The following is an 18,499-nucleotide window of genomic DNA, read 5'->3' as shown; positions in this document are numbered from 1 at the left end:
GTCTTCATAACATGCCCCTTTCTTTATTTTGTTCTATGAGATTTGGCTTCAAGGGCATAATTAATATTAAAAAAAAAACAAGAAATTGACACAATTCTAAGGTTTGACAGGGCAAGTTATGCTGGCGCTATCTGTAAAATACTTCAAACGGCCAACCCCATTTAGCTTCCTATAAGCGTCTAGCAATTAATAGTTTTACTTGAGCTTAAAAAACCGGCCGTGCGAGTCGGACTCGCGCACCGAGGGTTCCGTACTTTTTAGTATTTGTTGTTATGGCGGCAAGAGACATACATCATCTGTGAAAATTTCAGCTGTCTGGCTATCACGCATCATGAAATACAGCCTGGTGACAGACAGACAGACGGACAGACGGACGGCGGAGTCTTAGTAATAGCAAAGTAATAAAGTCCCGTTTTTACCCTTTGGGTACGGAACCCTAAAAAGTATAATTAAGTACTGTATATGAAATTTTCAATGTTTAACGTTTTTCATATTGCGTAACTTTTCTCAAACATCAATGGCGTTGAAATATTGTCATCGCATTCGTAATAATAAGCAGCTAAACGTCGTGTTGCGCGCGCGTAAGCGAGTCGCGCCGACAATGCATCTTCATAGAACTTTGCTGGACAACGTGATGAGAATGTTTTGTGCTTGTTGTTGTTTTGTGTTGGGAGCTTGTCAATTTCAGTAACTAACAACTTTTCCTTGCACTACGTTGCCATTGTTACATTACATTAGTTACACTAGTGAATATATTATACTTACCAATAAAGCATTTGCTCGTCCGACTGTACAACCAGTCCATTGGGCCAGTGCAGTTCTTCTGAGACTAGTACGCGCCGCCCGGATCCGTCCATGGCGGCTGTCTCTATGCTGCCTTTCGGGGTGGACGAGCTGGCCCATACTGACCAATACATTACGCTATCGACAAAGGTTATAATTCAATAAACCACCCGAGACTTTCGAGAACGGTTCATTTTTATGAATATTAGGTAAGATAATAATATTAAAGTTAATATTAGGTAGGGTCAGACAAAAAAAGTAAAAAAAAAGTTGTTGCTTCTGTACCCGAAAGTAGATTTCGAGTGTACCAAAAATTCTGTATCGCCAGTTATCATATTTTTTCCTGTTCTTCGTGCGGAAAACGTCAACTTTCGGCTCGCTGAGCTAAACGTGCCGCCGTGTTGCCGCTTTCCGGCTCCGTCGAACAGAAAAATAGTATACACACCTCGATCAGCAAATAAAAAAGATTCGGAATCCTTTATATTACAAATTAAAATGTGAATTAAATTATTAAATTGTGAATTACGTGAGATCTGAGACATTTCTTAATTTACTTCCCGAGGTATGTAATATACTATTACTGTTACGGTTTTACTCACGTGCTAGGCATTTTAACTTCTTGAATATAGAGACTTTAGGTTCACTGAAAAATGTCACGCGTGTTCAGTAAAACCGTTAAATTATTAGATTCACGATAGTTCTTATTCGATTACCAAGGTTCTTAACAACAGAAAAGATAAATGAGAACACTTATTATAATAAATTTCTAGATAAAATACCTAATCTTAAATACACACAACTTAATTTAGAAAAAAAATATATTTCCTCTTACAAATAGATCCCTTTTATCTGTCTATGCTGATATTGGGGCCAGGGACCCTAGCCAAAATGGCAAACGTTTGCAGAAAACGAAACGAAACGCTATCATTTCCATACATTATTTACGTTTATCTTAGCTCGTCGTTTTCTGCAAACAATTGGCATTTTGGCTAGGCCTAGACCGGCCGTCCAGTACACATTCTTGAGTTGTAAGCAGAGTTGTGCCGTTCCGGTTAGGTAACATTTCCCATTTTGCATGAGGAATGTAACCGAGCGAGAAATTTCCCCATACAAAATGGGGAATGTTACCGGGAACGGCACAACTCTAGTTGTAAGACTTACCCTTTTCGTGGATCTAAGACAATGCTCCTGGGGTGGTAGTGTGGCTCCCTGATGAGCACCTTACGTTGCTTCGGCGCTGACAGTCGCGCCACAGATATTTGGCCCAGTGCGTCGTCCGTCCAGTATAGATTTTTACCTGTGAAGTTAGTTAATTCAATTAGAGAGAGAAAATTAAACCCGAATTAGGTTTATAGTAAAAAAACTACTCTTTTTTAATGTATGTGAAAAATGTATCATAAATGTGGTATTTCCTATAAAAAAGGACCTTATTGTCGATGGCGCTTACACCATTATTAACGATGCTCCGATATAAATACAATGCCGCGCGGCGCTGTGCGGCGTAAGCGCCATCGACAATAAGGTCCCTTTTCATAGAAATAACCCCATATTTCAACCGATCCATCGTTGCGTCTAAACTAAAAAAACATATTTGGTGAGATAAGGTGTTTTGTTATGACGCGGGTGCCATTGGTACATTTTAACCGACTTTGAAAGTGATGTTTTACTAAAATAAGCGTAGCCGTGTTTTGGACTTTGTGAGAACGCATCCATAGTGAACGCAACTTAGTATGCGGTCTCTATCGCACCACGTTGTCTCGCTCCTTGTTCGCGTCTAGGCTTAGAAATAATAAGTTAAATAATAAAGTGCTTGTGTTGGCACGTGGATGGAGATGGAAGGAGTCAGGCAGGAGTCGGAGAGAAAAATAGCGTGTATCGAATGGTGTCTATTCGTCAAGTGAACGAGTAATTTTATTATACTATCTTAAAAGCTAGATATTGATTAAAGCGCCACCTATGGGCCTACTTCTGAACTACGTGTCCTAGCGGGTGCGTGGAATATAAGTCATCGAGGGTTCAATATCGAGTAGAGGGTGTCCCATAGATGGCGCCTGTTAACACGAGTTGACAGCTTGATTAATTAATCCGAGTATGTTTTATGAAATATCAGACTTTTAATCAACAACCGGTGTAGCAACTTACCCATCCAATCGATGGCGAGCCCCTCGCAGTTGTCAACGTCTTCTTCTATGAAAACTTCTCGACCGGTGCCATCTAACTTCTGCCGTACTATCTCATATCTACAGAAAAGAAACGTAATAGGAAAAAAATATTTGCATTAAGTAAAAACGTCTGCAAAACGATACCATAATGCTAAGAAACAAAGGAAAAATAAGTTTTTGGCAAAAATTTAATTTTTGGTACAAGCTTTTATCGCTGACTGTATTTTATCTCCACAGGCAACTAATACTCATCGAGACAATTATAAAAATCCCAAACACAATTAGGTTGCGTTGTTTTATCACAGAGTTCCTATGACCACCTCCTGTCTTCATTATCAGATCAGCTCGATGGTACCATAATATTGCATCGTCACCCGACTTACATGCATATGCAAATTTTCAGCTTCATCGGTTAAATTAGTTACCTTAGATTCCATTACTTAGTTAGAAAAAAAAAAAAACAATTATATATATATATAACAAATAACTATTACTTAGTTACATACAGGTCGACCTAATAAAAGCGTGTTAAAAACCTCACTGTCTCGGTAGCCCAATTGGCAGGTCGGTGGGCTAGTGATCTAGAGTCGCCCGAGACAGTGAGATTTTGTAATTCTCCTTTATTTCTAAGCATTAAGATAGGATGATATAATGTGAATAATTTAGAACCTACATACCTGTGCACATCGGAGAAGTACATGTACTCTGCGGCCAGGTGCACGTCGGCCGCCGTGGGGCGCGCGGCGGCGGCGGGCGCGGCGGCCTCCCACTGCGGGTGCTGCGGCACCACGGCCTGCACCAGGGGCGGCGAGCCCCGTGCTACTAGCAGGTACTCGTCTACCTCCACTCCTGAACAAAACACTAGATTGTACAACAAGGGCATAAAGCTATCCATTTTTATTCGAGGTAATTTATTAGCTCGAGCGCAGCGAGGACCAATATAAATAATAAATAATAATAAGCCTTTTATTCTGAGCTTCTCTGCTTTGAATGAGTACTAGGCATGTTCTTGTTTGTTATATAATGTCCCGAAGCTCAGTTTGCCTCTTGGCATAGGCCTCCTCTAACATTTTCCATTGGAACCTGTCACGTGCAACTCTTCTCCAGTGATGTCCAACTGTGAGTCGTCTTCCCATCTTGTCTGTTGGTAGTGGTAGTGGAGTAAAACGGTTACGGATTGGTACCCCAGAGATGGGAAGAGAAGTGCAGGTCACCAACAGACAAGATGAGGACCAATATAGTCGAGGATAAAAATGGACATTTATGCCCGAGTTATACACTCTGTTTTTCACTTCGAGTGTGAGTAAAATATACAAAAATATCCAATATTTTATGTTATTTTACCGTATTCATTCAAGACTGAAAGTAAATTGTACTCGGTTGTGTCGGGGGCGCGGAACACGCCGGGCGGGAGCGCGCAGGTCGGGCGCGCCCCGGCAGGGCTGGCAGTTTGTATGGCGGATTTTGGACTTTATTGCTAAGTCAATAAGGGTCGTAATAGATGTATTTATTTTATGCTCTAGAACATAATAAGCAACTTTATGTCGTCTACGCACAACTTAAAGTCGATCTTTACGAGCATGAGAAGTGAAAAGTATATTTCATAGCAAATGTGCAAAGTAGGTTATGTCCGAATTCCTAGATGTATTTTATGAGCCGTAGGCAAATATAGCTGGTCAAATCAAATTATCAGTAAATAAGAACAAAAAAAACTATACCCATCCTTTTCTTTTGGGTGCTAGTACTCGTGTAAGACAAGGATAGTATGATTCTATCTGTCTGTTTGAAATGAGACAGTCCTTTGACAAACTATATTTTACAAATGATACTTACTGTGACAGACGGGCGGCTGGTGCGGATGAGTGTGGACCGCCTTGTACCCGTGACGACACAGGCAGTGCGCATGAGGTGTCGTTCCCCGCCATGCGGTCACGCATATGTGCGTGCAACCGCCGTTGTGGACTGCGCACGGGTGTGATACTGAGAAATATATGTCTTTATTATATTGGGATCTTTTTTTAATCGTTGACTAGTCATGAATGTAGGTAGTGTATTCACCACTCTCTGTAGGTATACTCCACAGATTTAATATATACGCTAGATGACACAAATACCATGATTTGTATTGAAACCAAGCGTGCAGACTTTTTCATACAAAATTTACGCATAATATAAAAAAATTACCTTCCAATAAAATTGTTATTATGTTTCCTACTACGTAAATATTGGAAGGTATTTTTTTTATTATGTGTTCCGTTCTACGTCCAAGATCTTGGTTGAGACCTGTTTATTATCTCCTGGTGGCGAGTCAGCGGGCGCGCAAGCGTTAGGGCTACACCTACTGGCATAGAAACAGTAAATACGCATATTATTGCGACCCATGAGATCACAGTAACTCGTTACAATTATGCATTATAAGAAATAAATACGCATATTATTGCGACCCATGAGATCACAGTAACTCGTTACAATTATGCATTATAAGAAATAAATACGCATATTATTGCGATCACAGTAAGATCAAAGATCACAGTAACTCGTTACAATTATGCATTATAAGAAATAAATACGCATATTATTGCGACCCATGAGATCATAGTAACTCGTTACAATTATGCATTATAAGAAATAAATACGCATATTATTGCGACCCATGAGATCATAGTAACTCGTTACAATTATGCATTATAAGAAATAAATACGCATATTATTGCGACCCATGAGATCACAGTAACTCGTTACAATTATGCATTATAAGAAATAAATACGCATATTATTGCTACCCATGAGATCACGGTAACTCGTTACAATTAGGTATTATAGGAAATAAATACGCATATTATTGCTACCCATGAGATCACGGTAACTCGTTACAATTAGGTATTATAGGAAATAAATACGCATATTATTGCTACCCATGAGATCACGGTAACTCGTTACAATTAGGTATTATAGGAAATTGAGAATTTAAACTGTAACCCTAATTTTGAATCAGAAGAAACATTTGTGAGAGACTTCTCATTAGATATCGCATTATGTTGATTTATGTTGCCGATTAGCTTAAGCCAAAATATCGTTAATTGGATAGATTCCTAGCCGATTTAGTGACTACATGGCGGATGGAGGAGGCAACTAGCAACCTGAAGACTTTGCTAGGCTTCGTGGAGGAGCTGGGGTGGTTAGAGTAGCGCTACCTCGTTTCACGCAAAATAGGCACATTGGATGTAGATTTGCGGAAAATGCCCAGCAAAACTAACTAACTAACTAGTGACTACATCGCGGATCGAAAGTAATCGTAGGCGAGGCCGGCTTGGATGGGACTTTGGCTGAAACAGATAAATTAGCGCAGTGTCTCCAAACATTCGCTGTAATTTACACGAGTTGACGTATCCGTTACTTACATAATACACCTATACGAGTATGTACACTTGTTCCGGAGCTTCTAAGGGGACTCCCGGAAGGGAAGGCATTTAGACTGTCGGTAAAACGTGTTATCCGGTTTATAGAACCGAATTTCGGACACAAAATACAGTACCAGCCAATAATATATCACCTTTGAGTGTTTTTGTATGAGCTTGTATAGAGTAAACAATATAGGTTAGTTTGTAGATTGCATATTTTACTAATCATTTTATACAAATATATGATGAATATTGCAATGAAATACTGTGAATTACAATAGGATACTCAGCATATTACTCAAAAACCTCTAGTAAAATTTTTTTTTAAAAAAACCTATAAAAAAACCATTACATGAGACCAATTTTTCTCATCGCCCGTACAAAGTAATACTACTAGACTACCTAAAGCAGTAAGGTGGAAGTCACTCACAAATAAATAAATAAAAGTTATATGGCCGGTACTGTAATAGCGTGAAAGTTATCTATGTAACTGCCCGGACTACAGTGTAGCAGGGTAAGGTCATTGACCCTGCGGCCTGATGCTTAAAGTAAAAGTGCAGCAGATCTTCTAGATACCACTGAGGACTATTCAAATTAGGGCAATTAATTTTAAAGATTTCTCGCGTCCCAAACAGTTATTTTAGGAGGCGCTGTAGGCCAAGCACATGATTGGCGCGACAGTATCTCGCCGCGAGATAGACTACCCGTCTTTTACTAACTGTATGAATTAAAGAGGGACGGGTAGTCTATGTCGCGGCGAGATACTCTCGCGCCAATCATGTGCTAGCCCGGCTGGTCTCGCTATTAATCAAGACGTTGGAAGAAGGCAAGGTGTCCGATAGTGGTTCACACAGCACTTGTTACAGGCATATGAACAAGTATCTTTCTGTAAGCTAAGACAATAGAAATGGATGTCCCGAGATAGCTTGCTACTTCACTGGATTGAGGTACCTGGCAGTTGATCTTATTTTTGATGCACCATGAAGACCATTCTTCCATTCTGACCAGAAACGAACGTTAAAATAACGTAAAATTGCTTGTTTGTCACCGACGTGGTATTGAAAAAAATTACCATTAATCGCTAGATTTATATAGAGTACAATACGTGCCAAATGAAGAAAAAAAAAATGAAAAATAATTTATTTGATTTACAATGTGCATTTAAATGGCAATAGGTTTGGAACCTTCTTTTAAGTATAAAATATACTTGTGGCAGAAGGCCTCGCTCTTCCATAATTTGAAGGGGTACAACCAAATTTTATTTAAAATGTTACAATATGTGCAATATGAGATGCAAATATATAACATGAGTACTTTTTAAGTATGTATGTGTACTTTGCCATTCAAGAATTATATAATATATCTCGTTTTATTAGTTTGTTTTTTGAATAAATAAACGATTAAATCAATTCTTATCAATCAATTATTGACAATCAATAATGATTGCTGTAGCCGCCGTGCAGGTCTCGACGACAAATAAAAAGGCTTCGATTTGAAGTAAACGTGTAATCATATAGGTGCTGGTTACTTTACAAGGTACAGTTGACGTAAACGGTTAAAAGTGTAGAAGTGGTGGTAATAGTATGGAGGCTGATGCGAAAGTGATTTAGCTAATTTTGAATGGTAAAATGTAGTCTAAATTTAGGTGCCTCTAATTGGCCGCGATACAGGTTATGTGGAGCGCTCCTATTGGTGCATTTAAATAAGCCTCCGCATAGTAAGCGAGCCCGACGGCTGCGTTTAGCTACTGCATTACAAATAAGAGGTTGCGTTCGCACCAATTGCCTTCTGTGTGTGCGTGGGCGTGCGTACTCGTTTGCGTGCGTACTCGTGTGCGTGCGTATTGTGACGTCATCAGCAGGCTCTGGTTATTACACAATGGAATGGATCGGTTCCTCTAAAAAGGCTTACCGTATGATGGCTTACTCTATACAAAATGAAATCACTAACACGGCGGAACGAAAGTGGACCTTAACATCTACGTAAAAAAGTTTACAATCGCTTACCGACTGGCTGCCTTAGTCTATGGAACACCAACGCAGCCGTGACCCGTGCGGACACAGGTATGATCTTCTGTGTGTGCGTGGGCGTGCGTGCGTGTGTGCGTGCATAGCGTGACGTCATCAGCACGCTCTGGTTGTTCCATTGTGGTAAGTAGAGAGAAGCTTCGAAGTTTGAAATAAGGGATACTCGTTCAGACTGAAACAATAGAAGATTAAGTTTCCTAAGTATACTGAGTACTAGAAGGGTTTATAATTAGAGTTCCTTTTGATAACAAATTTTCAGATAGACTTATATTAGTGGAATATAGACCGTGATATAAGTCAAGTGAAACTAACCGTGAATCATTCAAAACTCTTAAATTTTCAGATATTTATTTTCTATTTATTAGTATATCTTTATATACAATTATGTACAAAACATCATCTTCCTCGCGTTGTCCCGGCATTTTCCCACGGCTCACGGGAGCCTGGGGTCCGCTTGGCAACTAGTCCCAAGAATTTGCGTAGGCACTAGTTTTTACGAAAGCGACAGCCATCTGACCTTCCAACCCAGCGGGGAAACTAGGCTTTGTTGGGATTAGTCCGGTTTCCTCATGACGTTTTCCTTCACCGAAAAGCGACTGGTAAATATCAAATGATATTTCGTACATAAGTTCCGAAAAACTCGGTACGAGCCGTGGTTTGAACCCGCGACCTCCGGATTGCAAGTCGCACGCTCTTACCACCAGCGCTCAGCACAGTATACAATTATGTACAGATGGCGGACTTAATGCCTCCTTATTTTAACGCTTTTGCAGTTACATCTTATAGAATGAAGGTTATTGAAAAGTTAACAGTACAGACTTTAATACACTAACCTCGTAAGCTCTGAACACAGTGACTCTATTCCCTCCATAATAGTCGCTTCTCTCCACGCTGTCCATATAAGCGTCGACCCAGTAGAGCCACTTATTAGTCAAGTCCAGTGTGAGCGCCGTGGGGTACACCAGGCGAGATGACGCCAGGTCCGCGGGTGCTCCGCCCCAGAGCTCCGTCCGGACCACGCGAGCAGGCGAGCCGCCCCACACGGACCAGAATATGAAGCTGCAATTAAAACAACTTGTCAAGTGCGAGTTAGTGTAACTCGCGCACCGAGGGTGAAGTACAAACTTTCAATTGTCTCATAAACACGAAAGACTTTTTACCACAAGTATATTAAGCAAAATTGTGTACATCGCCATCTATCGGAAAATTGGATAACTAATTTGCAAACATAATTTGAAAACAAGCAAGAGCCTAGGACAGACCCTTGAGGCACTCCAACACATATAAATGACCCAGTTGACTGGGTTCCATTAATAACTACTTGCTATATTTTATCCTTAATATATGAAATATGATGATACAAGGTTAGGGGGTACTATTTATTATATACTACCGGATTGATTTTCTTTTTAAATTATTGTGATCACACCACAAAAACCTTTGACAGGTCGAAAACTCGGATATATTGGTACTGACCCATGAGGTTGGTTATCGTTCTGCTGGGGCGGTGTAGGGTCAATAGCTAGTCCCCTGAGTTTGGCCAACGAGTCCTGCAGCAGGCGGCAGTGCGCCAGCTCGCGCGAGCAAACAAACATGGCGCCCGCCGCGCCGTCCACCAGGTACCAAGCGCCCGACACCCAGTCCAGCGCCATGAAGTTCACCGCTAGAACAAACTTATACAGTTAGTACGTAACTAAATATTCTTCATTGCACCGCAAAAGCTAACAAAATCTGTAACAGATTTACCAATGTTACGCAATCAAATCCCGTTTTAGTCAATAATAATGAACTAACTAACTAGTATGGCTCAGCGACCCAAAGAGGGCCTCCGAAACGAGAGCATGCCACTTTTCCCGATCCTGCAACGTTTCCTGCCAATTATCGCCTTGAAACTGACAAAGGTCCGCTTCCACACTGTCTCCCCGATAATAATGAGGATAGACAAATATTATAGATATGTTGGAGAGTCACCAGTAGTAGGCACTTACAGTCAACAAATGGGAACAGCGTCGGCGGCTCGCGTTGCCATTTCTTTGAGAAGTCATCGACGGACACGCACATGATGCCAGAGCGGCTGAGGTTGTGGTGGACGTAGCAGAAAGACCTGGAAAATGAGATGTTTTGGTTACGTTTTTATGGTCATTACGGAATAATTTATTTCTTATAGACTTTCAGAATAGAAATGCCACCTAAAATATGACAAGGCGCCGATGGCAGCTTTCATGGCTCACGCCATAACTCCTAGACCGTTAAGCTTCATGAGCCATTGTTCAAATTTCTCGATTATATAATTCAAAGGCCAAGAAAAAAAACTATATAGATATCTCCTTGGAAGTGTGATGAAAAGCTAATTTCAATGATAATTACCTGTTAGAATAATCGAAATCCATAGCCTTAACTTGCAGCGCCGTCAGCGTGAGGTTGTCCTTTTTTGGCGGAGCGTGCCCGTCGGGCCACACCCGAGAGATACCCTTCTGAGTGATCACCAGCAGAGACGCTGGCTCGTCCGGTGGGTCTGAAACATGTTGGTAGATTTGATTTTCAGATTCAGATTATTATTTATTTGCGTTAAGTACATGTACATGCAAATACAATTATATAGTATATACAATTATTTACATCAATTACTTAATCTAGCTAAAAATATAGTGCATAAAATAATGTCGGGTGGTATATGAATGTCAAATATTGTTATTATGTAAATATAAAAAAAAAGTCAACTACAATATATTCCTAGAATCATTTTAATCAAGTGCGTTGGCAAAATATTCGTCAATTGTGTAGAATGGTCTATTAATAAAATAATCTCTCACTTTAATATCAAAGGTTCTTAAGTCACTACATTGTTTTATGTCAGTACTTAATTTATTGAAGATTTTAATTGCGATATTGTTAAGGCTGTTATTGAAATGGATAAAGTTAGATTTAGTTTGAACAAATTTTGATTTATTTCTGAGATTAAAGTTATGGGTTTCTTCAGCTTTTCTATAGTTATTTTGATTGACATAGATTTTTATTTATTTTTTATTTTATTTTATTTATTAGGAAAACTCACAGCTGAAGTAACACGTTAGGTAATAATATAGAAGCAGTGAGCCAATTACAAGTTTCCACAGATAGAAACTGCGTAAAGTGCATGGTGTGCGAAATTACAACAATACTTACTAACTTATAAATATAATTTACTTATCTTACTAGAGAGGGAAAATTGGTTTAAACAGTTAACAAGAAGAACAAAAGAGAGAGAAAAGAACAGGATAGAGATACAATGTTGAGTTAACACTTTTTCCACTGTTAACACTTAACAGTGGGAAATGTCCTGAGTCATTAGCTTACGTATCGAACTAAAGCTATCGCAGAACAGATCGATGAGATCATGATGTTTGCAAAGCTGATTGAAAGACTTACCAGCTCTTAGAAGGAAGGAGTTTTTCCTGTAATTAGTATGAACGGAGGGAATATGGAAAGGTTTTTTTGGTGCGAGAGGATATGCGTGTGGGGACTGTGAAATTCAAGTTGGCTAGTAGATCAGGACAGTCTACATGACATACACACATATTCGATATAAATACAATGCCGTAATAGTAAATATTTTGTGGTCTATAAACATATTGCGATGAGTGACCGGTATGTGTTTAGATCCAGCAATAATTCGTAGTGCCTTTTTTTGCAAGAGTAGTATAGAGTTTATGTTCGTTCCGTTGCCCCATACTTCTATACAATATCTGATAATACTCTCGAAGTAGGAAAAATATACAGTTTTAAGTATATTATTTAAGTGTTTTAATATATAAGTTTTATCACCGTCGACGCAAGCTCCTGATGACGCTCCTCGGTACGGAGTGAAACATGTCGAGCGTTTTCGACTTAAAACACGCGAGTGACCCGTTATTAATATATTTAATATGTTTTACGTATAGTTACGTCAGCTGTTTTTGAAAGAGTTTTTAAAGAATAGCATGCACTAGCTAGCCTTTTGCATATGGAATCTATCTGGTTGTTCCATCTCAGATAAGGATCTAGTTCTACCCCTAGGAATTTAATACATTCGGCCTTCTGTATTGGTACATCACAGTCGAAGTCTGTACTTTTAGAACTACGTCGAAATATAGTGTAATAACTCTTCTCGTGATTGATTTCAAGGCCATTGTAAGAAAACCAATTTACTATTTCTTCCCAGCATTTCTTGATCATTACATTGAATTCATGAGTAGTGGTCGCATTATGAAGATTAGAAATAATAATGATAATAATAGCCGCAGTTTGTACCCGGGTGCACACAGACAGGTATAAGAGCCGGGTGTGTTGCGGCACTATTGTGGACGCGTCTCCTATCTCGTCTCGTCTAATATGAGATATTTACCGTTAACGGCAATACAAGAGCCGCCAGACAGTTTGTACCCGGGTGCACACAGACAGGTATAAGAGCCGGGTGTGTTGCGGCACTATTGTGGACGCGTCTCCTATCTCGTCTCGACTAATATGAGATATTTACCGTTAACGGCAATACAAGAGCCGCCAGACAGTTTGTACCCGGGTGCACACAGGCAGGTATAAGAGCCGGGTGTGTTGCGGCACTATTGTGGACGCGTCTCCTGTTGACACTCGTCTAATATGAGATATTTACCGTTAACAGCAATACAAGAGCCGCCAGACAGTTTGTACCCGGGTGCGCACAGGCAGGTATAAGAGCCGGGTGTGTTGCGGCACCATTGTGGACATGTTGCTTCTTCTTGACACTCGTCTAAATCTGCAAACAACAAAAACTGCGTTAGTGCTAACGTATGAATATAAACCACCGAGCGGAGCGAAGGTGTTATAGTCAACTTAGGGTACATACCTGTGTTTGTAGTATAAATAGTATAATAGCTCTTATCTTTTTTATCTTATCTTATCTTTATTCATTAATCCGGTTCCGTTAGGTTAGAAAAAAATAAGGAAGGAATAGAAAGATTCGCACGCTTCTGGTAAGCTTTCGTAGCTCAGTTGATGTGTTATGAAAGGTCGCAGATCCGAGTCTTGTAGAAGCGGTAAATTTTACCATTTTTTGTTCAATATAAATTCAATATACGCGATATAATCCGCTTTCATAGTTTTATTTCATTAATTAGTTTTAATTGTAATTTTGTTAATAAATGATCAAATTGAATTGAGTATTAGTTTGCAGCAAAGTTAGTTTTCCTAGCAGATTAAAACCAACATACCTTCACATTTCCCATTGACGTGCTGATATCCCTCCTGACAATAGCAGGCCAGACCTTCGTGCGTGGGTCTACACCCCTCTGCGCATTTTAGCGGACCGCATTGCGTTTTCGTAACTGAAACAAAAATATAGTAAGTAGTATGAAATTATGCTAGTAGATTTCTTGTTCAAAATAATAAATATTATGGGGAATTGGGGATACTGAATACTGTTACTCACAGTTGTCCCACTAGTCTGAGCCGTCGCAACTGTCCGCGTTGCGTCGCCTAGGGTTGTCACACACAGTTTTGTTGAGATACTAGTCTACTCACAGTTGCCATAGATGTCCCACTCGTCTGAGCCGTCGCAACTGTCGCGCGCCGCGTCTTCTAGGGTTGTCAGTTGTCAGACACAGTTTTGTTAAGATATTAGTCTACTCACAGTTGTCACAGATGTCCCACTCGTCGGAACCGTCGCGACAGTCGCGTATTGAGTCGCAGAACGACCGTATAGGGACGCACTCGAAGATCCCGCCTAGGGGTGTCGCGCACCGCGCTGTGTTGTTTGGACATTTGAACTCCTTTTGACCTGTAATATATATAACAATTAAAGTCAAAATGCAAGATACATCGGGGCTTTGAAACTGCGTATAAAACGGTTGGCCTTAGTCACGTATGGATTTAAAATATGATGTAGTGCATGCTACAGTGACAATCGCATATTAAACCATGTTACGTCCAAGTCCGTACGATTTTTCCTAGTTGCATAACAGCCACTTTCAGTATGTAAATGCTGCAAATGTCCTTACGCCCTTAAGTCACTACATGCTTCAATAATGACAGCTCGGTATACGCCCTTCATATAACGGTACCAGAAGTTCTTTACTACAGCGAAAAGGTCTATCAGGTAGGCGGTTGAATTCTAAAGTACCTACCTACTTAAAGTACTGCCAGTAGTAGCGTGTTCAGATAATTTTGAACTACACTCCCGTTTAGCTACTTCTGCTGCTAACTTGTATGCGACGCGTCTGTTAGTTGAGCGAGGCACTGCAAGCTTACACGTGAAGGGGTCCTCGTCGGAGTCGTCCCGCTGGCCGTAGTCCGCGTCGCCGTCGCATCGCCACGCGGCCGGTATGCAGCGCCCTGTCTTAGTTGGCTGTACATGTACGTACACGTGAAGGGGTCCTCGTCGGAGTCGTCCCGCTGGCCACAGTCCGTGTCGCCGTCGCATCGCCACGCGGCCGGTATGCAGCGCCCTGTCTTAGTTGGCTGTACATGTACGTACACGTGAAGGGGTCCTCGTCGGAGTCGTCCCGCTGGCCACAGTCCGTGTCGCCGTCGCATCGCCACGCGGCCGGTATGCAGCGCCCTGTCTTAGTTGGCTGTACATGTACGTACACGTGAAGGGGTCCTCGTCGGAGTCGTCCCGCTGGCCACAGTCCGTGTCGCCGTCGCATCGCCACGCGGCCGGTATGCAGCGCCCTGTCTTAGTTGGCTGTACATGTACGTACACGTGAAGGGGTCCTCGTCGGAGTCGTCCCGCTGGCCACAGTCCGTGTCGCCGTCGCATCGCCACGCGGCCGGTATGCAGCGCCCTGTCTTAGTTGGCTGTACATGTACGTACACGTGAAGGGGTCCTCGTCGGAGTCGTCCCGCTGGCCACAGTCCGTGTCGCCGTCGCATCGCCACGCGGCCGGTATGCAGCGCCCTGTCTTAGTTGGCTGTACATGTACGTACACGTGAAGGGGTCCTCGTCGGAGTCGTCCCGCTGGCCACAGTCCGTGTCGCCGTCGCATCGCCACGCGGCCGGTATGCAGCGCCCTGTCTTAGTTGGCTGTACATGTACGTACACGTGAAGGGGTCCTCGTCGGAGTCGTCCCGCTGGCCACAGTCCGTGTCGCCGTCGCATCGCCACGCGGCCGGTATGCAGCGCCCGGTGGCGCAGCGGAACTGACCCTGGCTGCAGGGCGATGTGTCTGTGGCGTTTGTGGCATCGGAGTGGCTTAGGTGCTCTGGAAGGAAATAAGTGTTATTAGTCTTTTATATATTAGTATTTTTAATAACGTAAAACTGAGACATGATCTGGAAAGCAACACATTTGTAGGAAAATCGTGATTCGTGAAGGCGTGTCTAGATCTGGAGTATACAAGAAGACTTTGGAGCAAACCATATGTCGCGTGTTAACGTAAACGTAGTCGCAAATTATGCATACTAATTTATTGCTGGCCAGGTAATGAATCAAGTTTTATACATTGTTTAATGCTGCTCCTTGTGCCTAGCATGCTAACCCTAAGTACAGCTGACTGCGGAAATGTTCAGAATGATGCATACTGCATTAGCAAGGGGCAGTGATAGCACTCTGTATGCATGCAGCGGGCCAGCCAGTGTGACAGGGGCTACGTACAGCAGTGTATCTTGTCCGAGCCGTCAAGGCAGTGGACGCGCGCGTGGCAGCGCCACGCAGCGGGAGCCGTCATCATGTGGCACTACGTACCGCAGTGTATCTGTATCTCGTCCGAGCCGTCGGGGCAGTGGACGCGCGTGTCACAGCGCCACGTAGCGGGCCCGTCGTGTAGCAGGGGCTAATACGTACCGCAGTGTATCTCGTCGGAGCCGTCGGGGCAGTGGTCGCGTGCGTCGCAGCGCCACGCAGCGGGCACGCAGCGGGAGCCGTCGCGGCAGAGGAACTGGCCCGGCCCGCAGGAGATGAGGCCGTCCTCGGTGCCGAGCGAGGGGAAAGTTAACTCCTCGCCTGGTATACCTGGAATAATGTATGACTAATAAATATGATGTCTTTGATTGAATATTTGCGTTGAGTAGGAACTACGTAGTAGCGTTGGCTATTCTTAATCTTAATTTATAGTAGAGTTTTATTATTATTTCTGTGTTGATATTTTTTTAATAGAAAACGTGTAAAACAGCCACATTATGATATAAGTAACATGTTCTTATGACTTAAAATAAATAAGATTGTTTGTGGAATATTTTTGCATCACGGTTGCAGCATGTGACTGCTCCAGGACTGCACACATACATCAAGTCTGTCAGTTTGTACATCACACGAAAATAGCATAAAATTAATCTAATAAGTTGACACCACCAGCATTTTCCTACTGACACTAATTTGATGAAATCCCTACTTAATTGTGTCTGTCTATAGACTTATTACGCTTAAACCGCTGAACCAATTTAGATGAAATTTGGTATGCAGATAGTTTGAGGCCCGGGGAAGGATATAGAATAGTTTTTATCAATCATAAACCATCATTCCACGCAGACGAAGTCGTGGGCAGGAGTTACTAATGAAATAAAGCAGAATTTACCAAAATATTAAATGGTCTGAATGGAAGTCTTTTCAGGTATTATTTAATGATAATAATTCCACATATACCTACTTAATATCGCAAATGAATTCAGATACAACGATTTCATCTCCATATTGCCAGCGATAATACTGAAAGGCCGCGAGGTCACCTCCGACTAAAAACAACTGACGTTCTGAAAATACGACAAAAGTATGCAGAAAGGTCAAGGGTACGTGTCAGACGTTTTTAATGTGTTTTTTTGGTATTGTTGTATATTAACAGCCAAAACATAATTAATTCCTGAGAAAATCTTTCAATCTTAATTTGTCGGATATAAATTTAAATATTATAAGACAATTTTACATAGCTCGAGCTAACAGGCTAACATATTCTTTACACACTTCCTATTTACCTACTTATTTTCTTATTTTATAATATATTCTTTCAAACATGCGTTTCTGTTTTGATTGGAGTCGATTTCAGAAGGGTACTACGAACGGTATTAGAATAATATTAGTTTACGAACTGTTAAATCGTATAAGTTTCCAAGAGAAAACAGTATTAATATTAGGCTGATACCTTCTATAAAATAGGTCCTTGCTTTGCTGTATAAACACCGTGGGTATGGGTATATATTTAAGTATGCGCTGCGCCTTTAAATTTTGTATAAAAAAGTCGGCACGCTTGGTTTCAATACAAATCGTGGTATTTGCGTCATCTAGCGTATATATTAAATTTGTGGTTTTAGTTGCCTGAAAATAAATAATGATTTAATTAGTATGGATGTAGGAATTACCGCTATTGGTACCTATTGATTAGATGCATCTTACATTGTTTGTGTCCTTGCTTATCAGTAAGGTCAGACACATGCGGATTTTTTCAGGATGTTACATTGAATGCCTGAATGTATGTGATTCAGTTGTACAGTTGCGTTCGTGGCCCACAAATGGTCTCGCCGGAAGACCAGCGCTGACTTTAGGGTTAGCATTATGCTGAGGCGGGACCATTTCGTGGTAAACTATATACTTTTTGTACCTGTGTATACCTGTGTTGTGTACAATAAAGTGATTACTACTACTACTTTTTGTTTTAAATATACTTTTTCTTTGTAACAGGTTTAAGTATGAAATGTAGTTTGCCATGAATAAATGAATTATTCTATTCTATTATTCTATCATTTAATTCTTTTTAATGACTTAAAATATTTCTGTAATTGTAATAAATCGCACCTTCGCTTAATTTTGGTAATAACGCCTTAGATATAATGGAAATAAATGATTGTCTTTCTAAAAATCATTATGAAAACCAAACAAAAATAAGCCCTTTTGAAAAGACACTCCTTAAGGGCGTTCAAATACGATCTATACTAGCACTAAACCATATGTGTCGTTCTCAAGCAAAAGGTACTACATTGTCGCTTGTCAAAAGGACGCTCTGACCGGCTATTCGTATAAAGATACAAGCAAATTTTGTCCTTATGGTAAGCGACAATGAGGTACCTTTTGCTTGAGAACGTCACATATTATACCCATACTGTTTATTTGACTAGCACACAAACATAAACTATAACCATCTGCGCAGGAGTTTATGCGGGCACACAGATGACTTGCGTAGGAGATGCAACATACAACAAATATAAA

The 18,499-nt window shown here is 41.1% G+C and overlaps 2 protein-coding genes across 2 annotated transcripts in view; one reads left to right on the top strand and one right to left on the bottom strand.

Moving 5' to 3' along the window:
* LOC134750990 (NADH dehydrogenase [ubiquinone] 1 beta subcomplex subunit 3) overlaps positions 1-18,499 on the top strand; it is a 519,415-nt gene that overhangs the window by 476,918 nt on the left and 23,998 nt on the right. The window lies entirely within an intron of this gene.
* LOC134751277 (prolow-density lipoprotein receptor-related protein 1) overlaps positions 1-18,499 on the bottom strand; it is a 119,756-nt gene that overhangs the window by 78,916 nt on the left and 22,341 nt on the right. Inside the window, exons 2-18 of the mRNA XM_063686660.1 lie at positions 16,148-16,315; positions 15,292-15,566; positions 14,953-15,162; positions 14,727-14,823; positions 13,997-14,143; positions 13,578-13,691; positions 13,001-13,123; positions 10,741-10,888; positions 10,362-10,477; positions 9,850-10,036; positions 9,207-9,432; positions 8,353-8,545; positions 4,779-4,925; positions 3,623-3,794; positions 2,926-3,023; positions 1,945-2,080; positions 766-921 (exon numbers count right to left, since the gene is read on the bottom strand). Of these exons, the coding sequence (XP_063542730.1) occupies positions 766-921; positions 1,945-2,080; positions 2,926-3,023; positions 3,623-3,794; positions 4,779-4,925; positions 8,353-8,545; positions 9,207-9,432; positions 9,850-10,036; positions 10,362-10,477; positions 10,741-10,888; positions 13,001-13,123; positions 13,578-13,691; positions 13,997-14,143; positions 14,727-14,823; positions 14,953-15,162; positions 15,292-15,566; positions 16,148-16,315 (2,713 nt within the window). The remainder of the gene's footprint in view (positions 1-765; positions 922-1,944; positions 2,081-2,925; positions 3,024-3,622; positions 3,795-4,778; positions 4,926-8,352; positions 8,546-9,206; positions 9,433-9,849; positions 10,037-10,361; positions 10,478-10,740; positions 10,889-13,000; positions 13,124-13,577; positions 13,692-13,996; positions 14,144-14,726; positions 14,824-14,952; positions 15,163-15,291; positions 15,567-16,147; positions 16,316-18,499) is intronic.

The sequence above is a fragment of the Cydia strobilella genome, chromosome 21 (assembly GCF_947568885.1).
Source record: "Cydia strobilella chromosome 21, ilCydStro3.1, whole genome shotgun sequence".
NCBI classification, from domain to species: Eukaryota; Metazoa; Arthropoda; class Insecta; order Lepidoptera; family Tortricidae; genus Cydia; species Cydia strobilella.
This window is presented reverse-complemented; position numbering and strand designations above follow the sequence as displayed.